Source organism: Nerophis ophidion, linkage group LG23 (genome assembly GCF_033978795.1).
Source record: "Nerophis ophidion isolate RoL-2023_Sa linkage group LG23, RoL_Noph_v1.0, whole genome shotgun sequence".
Taxonomy (NCBI): Eukaryota; Metazoa; Chordata; class Actinopteri; order Syngnathiformes; family Syngnathidae; genus Nerophis; species Nerophis ophidion.
The window spans coordinates 30,054,089-30,068,323 of record NC_084633.1 but is presented as its reverse complement, the minus strand read 5'-3'; the positions used below and the strand labels follow the sequence as shown (position 1 = coordinate 30,068,323).

Sequence of the window (14,235 nt, the reverse complement as noted above, 5' to 3'; positions counted from 1 at the left end):
TTAGTTTGATTCTCATGATAATTGATACGGCATATACAGTTGCAAGAAAAAGTATATGAACCCTTTGGAATTACTTGGATTTCTGCATCAATTGGTCATAAAATGTATTTTGATCTTCAACAAAGTCACAACAATAGACAAACACAGTCTGCTAAACTAATACCGCACAAAAATGATAGGTTTTCCTCTTTCTAGTGAACACAACATGTAAAACATTCACAGTGCAGGGTGGAAAAAGTATGTTAACCCTTAGGCTAATGACTTCTCCAAGAACCATAGGGGGCAAGGACTCAGACAACATGGATTGATTGATTGATTGATTGATTGATTGATTGATTGATTGATTGATTGATACTTTTATTAGTAGATTGCACAGTTCAGTACATATTCCGTACAATTGACCACTAAATGGTAACATCCGAATAAGTTTTTCAACTTGTTTAAGTCGGGGTTCACGTTAATCAATTCATGGTACAAATATATACTATCAACATAATACAGTCATCACACAAGTTAATCATCATAGTATGTACATTGAATTATTTACATTATTTACAATATCTGGAGTCTAATCAATGTGACGAGATCATATGTAAAGCTGCCCTGCTCTGTTAAAAAACACATACCTGTGATAAGGGCTGGGCGATATGTAATATATGTAATTTAATTAATACCTCAATATTTTTAGGCCATGTCACGATACATGATATATATCTAGATATTTTGCCTTAGCCTTGAATGAATACTTGATGCATATAATCACAGCAATATGATGATTCTGTGTCTACATTACAATATTTTTCTTCATTCTGCATTAATATATGCTTTTTTTAAACTTTCATGCAGAGAGGGAAACACAACTAAGCCAATTTACCAAAACTGTATTTATTAAACAGTTATTAAGCAGTGGCACAAACATTCATGTCATTTCCAAAACAGAAAGTACAAGATTGTCAGAGACATTTTAAAACAAGCTATTAGAGCACTTTTGTGCATGATGTCACGAAGATGACATCAAAACAACACTAAATTAAAGTGCACTTTTTGTATAGAACGCCACTACAATAGTGTAAAACAAATAAAGTGCACTTTTTTGCATGATGTCACACAAGATATTTCAATAACTGTCCAAAAAAAATGAGCTGCATAATAGGAAATCAAATAGTGTATGTCCTTCGCTATGTGGTAGGTTCCTGCGGATGTTATCTGCTTCTATTTTTTTATACGGTGTTGATCAGGAAATAGTTGCTTTGGCATTTTGTTGGTGTGGCACCGGACGGAGATATTGACATGCAGAGTTTCAAGCACTCCTTATTCTCTTGCGGGTGACTTTTCAAATTATGCTACATTAGCAGTGGTGGTACTTTTTGTAGCAACACTTTTAACTTTGTTCGACATCTTCTTGAAGCCAAACCACCGCCAGACGATGGACCCCGTGCTGTTTATCTTGGAAATTAGTTCTTCCTTGATTTGTTACCAGATTTGCACCTTACCACCCGCACCGCATCTTTAGCATCACAGCTAACGTTACCATGTTGCTACCTGTCTACTCCACGGGAGCGTGTGACGTTCCACTGTGTAAGAAGGTGCGCTTGTTTTAAGTCTCTGTGAGAAGGAGAGACAAGAAAGAGTGGGAAACACATGCAGTGTAATGCCCGCAGCTAAATGCAACTGCGTGAGATCATATACTCGAATATCACGATATACTCACTTTCTATATCGTACCTGTGATATGTGTGCTGTTCTGAAGAAGCATTGCCTGTTGTGAACCACGCCTGACACAAATGAGCTCACAGAAGATCCACAGTCAAGAATTGTTAACTTGCATAAAGCTAGAAAGGGTTACAAAAAAATCTCTAAAAGGCTCTGTGTCCATGGTAAGATAGATTGTCTCCAAATGGAGAAAGTTCAGCATGGTCGACCTGTTCAGCATGGTCGACCTGTAAGATGACTGTGAGAACACATCAAATAAAGACTTACAGAAATCTCTGGCACATGCTGACATTATTGTTGACGAATCTACAATATGTAAAACATTGTACAAGAATGGAGTTCATGGGGACACAACAGAAGAAGCCACTGCTGTCCAAAAAAACATTGCTGCACGTTTGAAGTTCGCAAAAGAGAATCTGGATGTTCCACAGCACAACTGACAACATATTTTGTGGACAGAAAAAAACAAAATTGAGTTGTTGGGAAGGAACACAAGGCTATGTGTAGAGGAAAAAAAGGCACAGCACACCAACATCAAAACACCAACATCAAAACCTTATCCCAACTGTGAAATATGGTGGAGGTAGCAACATGGTTTGGGGCTGCTTTGTTGCCTCAGGGCCTGGACGGATTGCTTTCATCCATTCCCATCCATCTTCTACCGCTTGTCCCTATTGGCATCCAGAGGGTGCTGGAGCCTATCTCAGCTGCATTCAGGCAATAGGCGGGGTACACCCTGGACAAGTCGCCACCTCATCGCAGGGATTGCTTTCATCGATGTGAAAATGAATTCCCAAGTTTATTAAGACATTTTGCAGAAAAACTTATACCATCTGTCCGCCAACTGAAGCTTAACAGAAGATGGGTAATGCAACAGGACGTAATGGCTTCAACGGAAGAAAATACACCCTCCGGAGTGGCCCAGTCTGAGTCCTGACCTCAATCTGATTGAGATCGCTGTGGCATGACCTCAAGAGAGCGATTCACACCAGACATCACGAGAATATTATTGAACTGAAGCAGTTTTGTAAAGAGAAATGGTCCAGAGTTCCTCCTGACCATTGTGCAGGTTTGATCTGCAACTACAGGAAACGTTTGGTTGAGGTTATTGCTGCCAAATGAGGGTCAACCAGTTATTAAATCCAAGGGTTTACATACTATTTCCACCCTGCACTGTGACTCTTTATATGTTGTGTGAACAGTTTAAGCAGACGGTGTTTGTCTATTGTTGTGACTTTGTTGAAGAGCAGAAGACATTTTATCACCAATTCATGCAGAAGTCAAATTAATCCCAAAGGGTTTACATACTTTTTCTTGCAACTGTATACATACTTGCCAACTTTGAGACCTCCGATTTCGGGAGGTGGGGATGGGTGGTGAGGGGGCGTGGTCGGGGGTGCGGCGGAGTTGTGGTTTGGGGCGGGGGCGTGGTTAAGAGGGGTGGCGTATAATTCACCAACTGTAGTATTTCATATATATTTCCATCCATCCATCCATTTTCTACCGCTTATTCCCTTTTGGGGTCGCGGGGGGCGCTGGCGCCTATATTTCATGTATATATACATATATATATATATATATATATATATATATATATATATATATGTGTGTGTGTATGAAATACTTGACTTTAAGTGAATTCTAGCTATATATATTAATTTTATTATATATATAAATAAAATAAATAGTTGAATTTCAGATGGCACCTATCAAATACACAGTAATAAAAACACAGTTGTTCTGCTAACTGTACTGTGCTTGCTACTTACTAAAAAAAAAAAAAAACACTTACCTTTCACTATTTGAGTAACCTTTGTTCTGCCATTTGCGTATTGGCGAGCGATCTCCGAATCCGGATTTGTTGTAGACATCCGCTGCGGACGCTTTGTGCTTCGTTGACTGACCGTTCATGGCTGAGTATATCCGTTCGGCCGCCGTGTTCAATGGAGAAGTCTGTTCTACAAAATTTACAGGCAACATACCCCTTCCCCTTTGAACTCTCCTGGATGAACTGAAATTTTTGTTTCCAATCGTTCTGGAACTTGCAAGCGTATTTCTTCATTTTGCTCGTCGACGGTTTAATATATTGGGTTGGAGTCAATAACCAGGCGAGGTGATGAAGTTACGTCTCTTTACTGTGGGCTTCAGAACAGACATTCTATTCTATGTACAGTAAATGGCAGTTTTGTCCTGTTTAAGAGGGTCACAACATTGAGTCAGGTTCTCATGGAGCTGGAGTGGACGTGGCCTCCAGCTCCGTCTGAATTTCGGGAGATTTTCGGGAGAAAATTTGTCACGGGAGGTTTTCGGGAGAGGCGCTGAATTTCGGGAGTCTCCCGGAAAGTCCATGAGGGTTGGCAAGTCTGACTGTATAAATCAACTCCCAAAGAAATTGTGGGGAAAAGTGGGGTGTACTTGTCAAGTAATCAGTTATTAGGAAAGATACTTAATTTGTATCCCTAGTAACTTCTCAACAAATTATTTACAGCACAATTTCTAAGTAAGCACTCAAGAATTGTAGCTTGAAATTACTCCTAAAAAGCCACGTGTTAATGTAATGGTAAACCTAGCATGGTGAGGTAGCAAAGAAGAAGGAGCATTTTGTGTTTGTTCATTTGCCAGCCAGCTTCTTCAAACTCTGTGCCTCTTTCTGCGCTCGCAATCGTCCCAACTACTGGATTTCTCCGCAAGGCCTAGTAGAGAGTTAAGTGCATCTTTGGGCAGGATGCAAGTGAATTGTTAGCTTGGTTTGCTGGGGCTTCACGGCCAAGGAATTAAAACAAGTAAAAAACAACTCTTTTTTTTTTTTTTACCAGGAAAAAAAAAAATCTATGAAATTACTAAAACATTAAGTTAGGGGGCAATTTGGAGGCAAAAATAATTAACCATTAGCATAGCATTACTTAGCATCTTGACCAAATTATAAGACGACTGTGAAAGACGGTATAGTGCGGTGACCTTCACACCTGGTGAGGCATTGAAGGCCTTTTGAGTTGTTGTTTTTTAAACTGTTTTAACTTAAATTCTTATACTGTAACACTGTAAACACAGGTTGCTTATTATAACTTTTATAAAAATATTATTGTTTACTTCTTGGTCCCATTTATTTGCTTTGATAAAAGTTAAAAAACATTTGGGGTCTACTTTTGACTGCATTTGTATCTGATATGAGTGTGAATGTTGTCTGTCTATCTGTGTTGGCCCTGCGATGAGGTAGCGACTTGTCCAGGGTGTACGCCGTCTTCCGCCCGATTATAGCTGACAGGCACCAGCGCCCCCGTGACCCCAAAGGGAATAAGCGGTAGAAATGGATGGATGGGTACATGCACTATTCTCCATGCCATACCAACTTTATTTGTAAAGCCCTTTAAAAACAACTGCAGTTGAAAAACAATGGGCTGTACACCAAAAACAAAAAAACTTATAAAAACAGAAAAGTACAGGCAATGAACAGACTAAAACATATCATTTAAAACAAAGTTAACATACAAAACCCAACAAAGTTGGCACGTTGTATAAATTGTAAATAAAAACAGAATACAATTATTTGCAAATCCTTTTCAACTTAATTTTAATTGAATACACTGCATAGACAAGATATTTAATGATCAAATTAAAATCCTTTTTTTTTGTGCAAATAATTGTGAACTTAGAATTTAATGGCAGCAACACATAGCAAAAAAGTTGGCACAGAAGCATTTTTACCACTGTTGTTACATGGCCTTTCCTTTTAACAACAAACACTCAGTAACAAACTGTAGCTACTGACATTGGTTTTCTGAAGTCTTCCTGACCCCACGTGGTGATATCTTTTACACATTGATGTCGGAGTACCGCCTGAAGGATCGAAGGTCATGGGCATTCAATGTTGGTTTTCGGCCTCCCAGTGATTCTCTAAACCTTTTGATGATGTTAAGTACCGTAGATGGTGAAATCCTTAAATTCCTTGCAATAGCTTGTTTAGAATTGTTCTTAAACTGTTTCAATTTGTTCATAAAGTGGTGAACCTTGCCCCATCCTTGTTTGTGAATGACTGAGCATTTCATGAAAGCTGCTTTTATACGCAATCATGGCACCCACCTGTTCCCAATTAGCCTGTTTATCTGTGGGATGTTCCAAATAAGTGTTTGATGAGAATTCCTTAACTTTCTCAGTCTTTTTTGCCTTGTATGCCAGCTTTTTTGAAACATTTTGCACGCATCAAATTCCAAATGAGCTAATATTTGCAAAAAATAACAACGTTTACCAGTTCGAATGTCAAGTATCTTGGCTTTGCATTAATTATTTAATTCAATTACTGGCATTTATTCAGCAGAGCATTTAAAAATGTTGAAAACTACAAATCTACAAAAAAAGTACTGTACTGACTCTTTGCTGATAAGACACGGTAGCGACATACATCTGCTTGCTCAGGGTCACCCCACTTCAATTGTACACTGCCTTGTTTTTGTCATGTTTACATTGAAAACTTTAAACTGGATGTAGATTGTACAGTGTAGAAACTAGAAACTACCAGTGTAAAAATGTCTCTGCAAACTTTATTTTGGCAACGTTCTGATGAGCAGACCAGCCAATAGGCCACACCCTCAGCCTCTCCAGTTTAGAGCCAGTTAGGCAGCAAAGCTGAGCAACAGCCGACTTGGCAGCCTCTTGTTAGGTTTCTGCCCCGTATTTGATCAGGTAATGTGCTAATAAAGTGATTTTTACATAAGTAAAAGTGGAAAAAAAAATATTATTCAGAAAATACTTTACAACAGTTTAATAGACCAATATTAATATATTTGTATGTTTTTAGCTCACTTGCCTACCCAGACAGCACGTACGTGTTGTAAGACGACCGACCCGCTCTTTTTCCAAGATACAAACATATTTTCAAAGACAAAATTTGTTTAATCAAGATAAGTTAAAAAGTTAAAGTACCAATGATTGTCAAACACACACTAGGTGTGAAATTTGTCCTCTGAATTTCCCATCCCCTTGTTCACCCCTGGGAGGTGAGGGGAGCAGTGGGCAGCAGCGCTGGCCGCGCCCGGGAATAATCTTTGGGTATTTAACCCCCAATTCCAACCCTTGATGCTGAGTGCCAAGCAAGGAGGTAATGACTCGGCCGGGGTTTGAACTCACAACCTACCGATCTCAGGGCGGACACTCTAACCTTCTAGGTCAGTGGTTTTCAAATGGGGGTACTTGAAGGTATACGTGAGATTTTTGAAAAATATTCTAAAAATAGCAACATTTCAAAAATCCTTTATATACAGTGTATATATCCATCCATACATTTTCTACCGATTATTCCCTTTGTGGTGGCGGGGGGCGATGGTGCCTATCTCAGTCACAATCGGGCGGAAGGCGGGGTACACCCTGAACAAGTCGCCACCTCATCGCAGGCCACAGTGTATATATTTATTGAATAATACTTCAACAAAATATGAATGTTAGTTCATAAACTGTGAAAAGAAATGCAACAATGCAATATTCAGTGTTGACAGCTAGATTTTTGTGTACATGTTCCATAAATATTGATGTTAAAGATTTCTTCTTTTGTGAAGAAGTGTTTGGAATTAAGTGCATGAATCAGATGGATCTCTATTACAATCCCCAAAGAGGGCACTTTAAGTAGTTGATTACTTTTATGTGTAGAAATCTTTATTTATAATTGAATCACAATCCATCTATCCATCAATTTTTCTACCGCTTATTCCCTTTGGGGTCGCGGTGGGCGCTGGTGCCTATCGCAGCTACAATCGGGAAGAAGGCGGGCTACACCCTGGACAAGTCGCCACCTCATCAACAAGTTTTTAGTTATTTTTACATCTTTTTTTCCAAATAGTTCAAGAAAGACCACTACAAATTAGCAATATTTTGCACTGTTATACAATTTATTGAATCAGAAACTGATGACATAGTGCTGTATTTTACTTTTTTATCTATTTTTTTCAACCAAAAATTCTTTGCTCTGATTAGGGGGTGCTTGAATTAAAAAAAAATTCACAGGGGGTACATCACCTAAAAAAGGTTGAGAACCACTGTTTTAGGCCATTAAAGTTTTCCATATCAGTAAAATAACTGCCAGTAGATTGCATTCAAAAAGTTGGGTTTTTTTTAGCTATTAATTCCACTGTTATTTGCTTTCTGAGTGTGACTTTGGTGCCACTTGCTGGTTTGAATCTGTAAAAATCAAATCTCTGAACCCTAAATATAAAATGACTTTATGGAACCTTTTTTTTTCAGAATAAAAATAGTCAGGTCAATATGTATATAATATGTTGTCATTATTTTGACAGATGCACTTTAAATCTGGAATCGATCAGTCTTATCTTGTTTTGTATTTTAAATGATCCCATTTAGCTCAGTTTATTCACAGTGCTTGCCTGCCATGGATATTTTGTTTGGGCTTGTAGTGCCATTTTTACTTTTTGTTTCCTAAACATTGCCTGCTTATTACTCTCGTAAAGCTGTTTGAAATGTGAATTTATCTTGGATATGAATAAAGTGTCTACCAGTATTTAGCTATTAGTGTTCTGTTTTTTGACACGTTTTCGTCCTAGTCAACAATCAGTCGTCAAAAAGATAGGACAAGTTCTTCTTTTACCGTCGCTCAATCAGGTCAATAATTTTTAGACCAGTTGATCTGCCGTTTCTTTTCTTTTTCTTCTATGTCCCACTCTCCCGTGTGGAGGGGGTCCGGTCCGATCCGGTGGCCATGTACTGCTCGCCTGTGTATCGGCTGGGGACATCTCTGCGCTGCTGGTCCGCCTACGCTTGGGATGGTTTCCTGCTGGCTCCGCTGTGAACGGGACTCTCGCTGCTGTGTCTTGGATCCTCTTTGGACTGGACTCTCGCGACTGTGTTGTATCCATTGTGGATTGAACTTTCACAGTATCATGTTAGATCCGCTCGACATCCATTGCTTTCCTCCTCTCTAAGGTTCTCATAGTCATCATTGTCACCGACGTCCCACTGGGTCATTATTGTCACCAATGTCCCACTGGGTGTGAGTTTTCCTACCGAGGATGTCGTGGTGGTTTGTGCAGCCCTTTGAGACACTAGTGATTTAGGGCTATATAAGTAAACATTGATGATGATGATGAATAATTTGATAAAATTTACATTGTTAGTATTGTGACAGATTATTATACATATTTTTGACACCTTTAGGTCACAAACAGCAGTCGTCATTTTAATGTGCTCATGTGTGCTCAGCAGTAATAAAGCAGGCGGCAGACCACGACGAGACCCCTCCCCGCACGCCGACCGGCAATGCCCCGTCTTCCGAGTCAGACATTGAGGCCTCCAGCCCTGGCAACGACCTTGTGTCTTCCAGCAACGATGTCATAGTTTCTCAAGAGGAAGACGAGAGATTGGCAAAGGAGCTTTCCCTTAAAGAGGCTGCCGCTCACGACCTTTCCCACCGGCCCAAGCGGCGGCGCTTTCACGAGAGCTACAACTTCAACATGAAGTGCCCTACACCTGGGTGTAACTCACTGGGTAAGGAACGCCGACGTTTATTTGAACAGTAGTGTAGCAACAAGGAGGGAAGATCTTGCATTTACACCCTTCTCTGACCTCTCAGGTCACCTGACCGGCAGACATGAGAGACACTTCTCCATATCGGGATGTCCTCTTTATCACAACCTTTCAGCTGACGAATGCAAGGTACTAAAACATTTACACACTTTCTCCCCCAATTCAAGTTTTGTTGAAAAGGTATTCAACCACGTTTGACTTTGTGTTTTTCTACAATTGGCTTATTAAAGAAGACATATTCTTCCCTTTTTTTGCAGATTAAAACAGTGCCGAGATGTCTTAATAACATGCCTGTGACATGCTTGTTTAAAATCCCCAAAGGATCAATAATTAGAGCAACCCTCTATAAACAGATCTGTTCAGAGCAGCCTGTAAATGGCATTAAAAAATCATGCAAGTAGGGTTGCGCTATATATACAATATAAATGCTACAAATTCGGCCGACGATAGAGATTTTAATACTATCGAGATATTGTAATAATGGATCTTACATTCTGGTTACATCTCGCAAATTTAAAAGCCTCAAGCAAATAATGGTGTCCGAGCAGGTAAAGTCCATTCACATTGCAGTTTCTCAATCACTAATCCTCACTTCAATGGCGGCAACTAAACTATGTTTCTTATGTGTAGCATTGTCACTGGAAAGTCTCTTTAAAGGGCCACCAAAAAATAAATGTTTCTCAGTAGTGGTCTGTATGGGCCACGGCGTTAGGGGTGTCAAAATTTCAAATTAATCGCAATTATTATTTGTAACGGTTCTCAATCGATTAAAAAAAAAAAAAATCGGTTTAAAAAACGTTTAAACCGGTCCCGTCCAAGCCACTCAAGCAAATCATATTGTTGAATTAGGTGATCATATCTCCCGCCCAAAGGCAAAACCTAGTAACTCACTTCTAGCTGATTTTGAGAAAACAAAGGAAAACCAATCTATCTTGATGCTGTCTTACAAAGATCTACAAAGTCATCAAACGTATAGATGTTTTCTTGAGCTTTCATTTTCTTGCCGATTGAGCCATGGATTGAATCTGCTCTCATGAACGTGTGCCCTTTCTCCGGATATTTTATCACAATCTCGGGTGGGCCCCATTCTGCGTTTGCACATTGGGCAAGAGCCGTGTACAGCGTCCAGTTTTTATTTTGACCTCCACAGTTATCTGCCCAAAAGAGTATGCAAGGGGAAGAATCAAGAACAATACATTTAATGAAGGTGCTTGCAACGTCCTGGGCCAATCTTCCAAATATCCCCTCGTGCCATAATATCACATAATCAGGTTGACCGTCGGCCCCCATTCGTGCAAATGTCTCATTAAAGACAATAAGGCGACTGACAAAGAAGTTCCGATTGGTCCCTTGAGATACTAGGTTTTTCTGTTGTATCTACGCGGTTATGTGGTAGTTGCTAGGTCCTGCCATGCGCGTAACAGCTTACTTACGGAACAAATTACAATATCGCATACACTAATGTAAAGCATATCACCTAGGAACTCCAAAATTATTATCAGCTCAGTTTTGACCAAAATTTAGTTACTGGGTTTTGCCTTTGGACGGGAGATATCTGCTGTACAGACTCACTTTATTAAAGAGAAGTGTGGGATACTTGTCTTGTTGCCTTATTGGTGTTTGACTTTATTAAATGTTTGGGTAGAATTTTACTAAACAACACCCATTTTCATATACATAATACAGAAATGTATCACAGCCGTTTTATCTATTTTATGGAGGAATATAGTTAATCATAGAACTGGCACCCAATCTTATTAAAAATTATGGATTTTGATTTGAGAATTGTTTTGAACGAAGAATTGATTTTGAAGCAAATTGTTAACCCCCAAGAATCGAGTCATATCAAATCGTGTGGTGCCTAAGGATTAACAACCCTAGTTGCTAAATTGTTGTAGTACACTTTTCCACCACTTGTGGCAGTGATGACAATCTCAGACAAAAGTCAGAGAGAAGTGTCTTTAGCGCAAAAATAAGGACTCAAGTGTTAAAGCTGTATTTTCATTTACACTTTAGTTTTATTGACAATTTAGTTAAGAAATATTTATTATTATTTATTATATTTAGCTTTATTTATGAGTCCCTTATTATGCAGTATATTTGTTTAATGCCTTTTTTTCTAATCAGGTTGGCCTAAGCCTAAGGTTTATGTGTTAAATAAATAATATTTCACAAGGTTGTTAACCTGTTAAACTGTAAGTAGGATAGATACAATTAATAAAACCGATTAAAATCAAAGAGCAGGGGTCCCCAATCTCTATGATATGACTTCATCGATTGGAAAATGCATTTTTAGACAATGGGATTTGCCTGAGCGGCTAGGAGACTCTGAGAGTAACAAGCGGTAGAAAATGGATTAGAAAGGACAGATTAAAAAAAATAATAATAAAAATAACTTGGGACTTCCCGTAGTTTGGGGACCACTGTGAAAGAGTAAGATTACTAATTAAGTGTTCATATTCGAGTGGGCCGCGGGCCCCTATGTAGTGGAAAAGTTGGACCCCTTGGGTCAAAAAGGTTAAAAAATCCTGGACTAGAGGACAAGGAATATCTAAACAAGCTTTTTGAGCTCTTGAGCATAAACAGTGGTAGATATTTATATATGGTGACAGTAACAATACCAAGTGTAGTACTAGTATTTGGTCAACGTTACAGTGATTAGAGCAATATTTTTAATTACCACAAAATATTTTTAATGTCAGGAAATAAATGTCAATGTAGTTATTGTGTTTGTTCAATTATTTTGCACCATTGACTTTATTATGCATTTTGTATGCAATAAAAGGGAATAAGGAAATAAGTCAAACAATAATTTACCATTTGTAGTTTTGTCTGATTGAAGTTGTGATCAAATCCTGTGTCATTTAATGATCCCGAAAATGTGACGTATGAACATTGGTGTGGCCAATCCGGCCCCTGTATCTACCGTTTCTGTACTATGAAGTGCACGGGGATATTAGCCACATCCAGTAAATTTTAGAAGAAAACATTTTGCCATATATTAGCCGCACCGAATTGTAAGCCACAGCCATAATCGTTGCAACATAAGTTATTAACACAGTAAGATTATGTAAATGTTTATTTAAATACCGTAATTTTTTCCAAATGGTGCGTGTAACCTGGCTGTAAAATGGCTGATCAAACAAAACAGAAGTCATCATCACGGACCCGTTAGCTGCGGAAGGTAGCACTTCAATCAGCTAAACAGGCTCAATAACTTAACGACTGTGTCTTGGTTAGTATACTGAGGAATCTGTGAAACTGAAACAATAAAAAAATGATGCAGTTAAAATGTAATAATGCTACCACAGACACCTGTAAAAGTGTTAGAAAATCAGCTAATGCTAACGATAATAGCCTCATTACATTACAATAGCATGTACAAAAATGAATGAAAACACTCCAACAGACATCACTTATGGAACGGTTTACAAGTATAAACAGTTTTACTTATACTGTAAAACTTACAAATAAAAGCGACGAGTAGAAATGCTGTTAATGGATAGAAGACTCAAAAAAGCACTCCGGTTGACAAATAAAACACTACCAATAAATTCAAATTTATCCAAAACATGGTGCCATAGCACAAACAGTAAGGTAAATCACTAAGTGTTTTTTTGTCACAATTATTTTTATTATTGCTGTCATCAAATAAAAATCCATAAATGAACTGTTTTGTTTTATAAGCCGCAGGGTTCAAAGCGTAGGAAAAAAGTAGCGGCTTATAGTCCGTAAATTGCCAAATGGCGAAATAAAATACTTGGTATTGGATCGAAAAGCACATTTGTAGTATCGCTTAAAACAAATGTATCCAATCAACAGAAAAATAAGTGTTTATTACATTTTAACATAAGTGTAGATAGTACCATGTTACAACAGTAAGTAACCAACTATTAAAAAAGTAAATTAGCAAGTACATTATTAATTGTTTTGAGAAAATATTACTATTAGAAATCACAGCGTGCGTCAGCAGCCAGATTAGGAGCCTTTGTAACCAGTTTTGAAATGGTTCTGGTATCTTTTATGTGCCAACTATTTTATTGTTATCCCAAGAGGCTGCAATATATATTTCGCAATATAACTTTTAGGCCATATTTTCCATCCCTACATGTTGCAGAGTACATATTTGCTCTACACATTGCCGCCATGTATATCCATTGGCTTGGGATGAGTCAGAGCTCGGAGTCAACGGGTATGTCTTGAGTGGAGTAATGTACAAGCGAGTTGAACCAACAGGGTCAAATTGAAATTGTCAGGTTGCAAAGACACCTGGGAAAGTAGGAACGTAAATGTTGCGAGGTATTGTGCTGCAGGCTGTGAGTTGTTGGTGTTTCACACTCTTGATGTTTTGTCAGGGCAAACCATCAACTCGCGAAAAACAGGCCGAGGAAAGGACCCTGTCTCACCGGCAAGACGAGAATAGACACTCCACGAGGCACCAGGTATGATCCCTTCTTCACTTTGAACTCATCAGTTGCTTTTTTTTTCTGTGCGTCTTGTGTGCTGTTGCAGAAATGGTCAAGCAGTAAATAATCAGGGCCAAGTCATGAAGTCGATTTTTGTAAGAACTGGGGATAAATATGGCGCATTAGAATTACTGTGTTTTTCATTTTGCATTCAACCCAGAAGGTGCTGTTGTATCTCATCTCGCAGAAGCCTCATAAAATTTAGAGATGAACTTTCCAATGAAATTTTTACAGTCTGTGATTTCTCATTTCGGCAGGAGTAGGCTTGTTAAAGTCGCATTGGTTATATTGCATCACATAGCTATTAACTAATGCAGCTTCAAAACAAATAAGTCCAGGGTGCCTTGGCCAGTCACTCACAAGAAAGTTTATCCTTTTAAATATTTTTAATGTTGTCTTTATTAACACCACAATAAAGTTTAAATGGGGCAGCACGGTGAAACAGGGGTTAGTGCATGTGCCTCACAATATGAAGGTACTGAGTAGTGCTGAGTTCAATCCCGGGCTCGGGATCTTTCTGTGTGGAGTT

At 38.6% G+C, this 14,235-nt stretch overlaps 1 protein-coding gene across 2 annotated transcripts in view; it reads left to right on the top strand.

Moving 5' to 3' along the window:
• LOC133541033 (histone acetyltransferase KAT7-like) overlaps positions 1 to 14,235 on the top strand; it is a 69,043-nt gene that overhangs the window by 22,543 nt on the left and 32,265 nt on the right. The window contains exons 4-6 of one of the 2 annotated variants that reach the window (XM_061884073.1): positions 8,920 to 9,201; positions 9,287 to 9,369; positions 13,596 to 13,682. In XM_061884073.1, the coding sequence (XP_061740057.1) occupies positions 8,920 to 9,201; positions 9,287 to 9,369; positions 13,596 to 13,682 (452 nt within the window). Of the gene's footprint in view, positions 1 to 8,916; positions 9,202 to 9,286; positions 9,370 to 13,595; positions 13,683 to 14,235 lie in introns of both variants that reach the window. The other variant, XM_061884072.1, reaches the window with a different exon arrangement.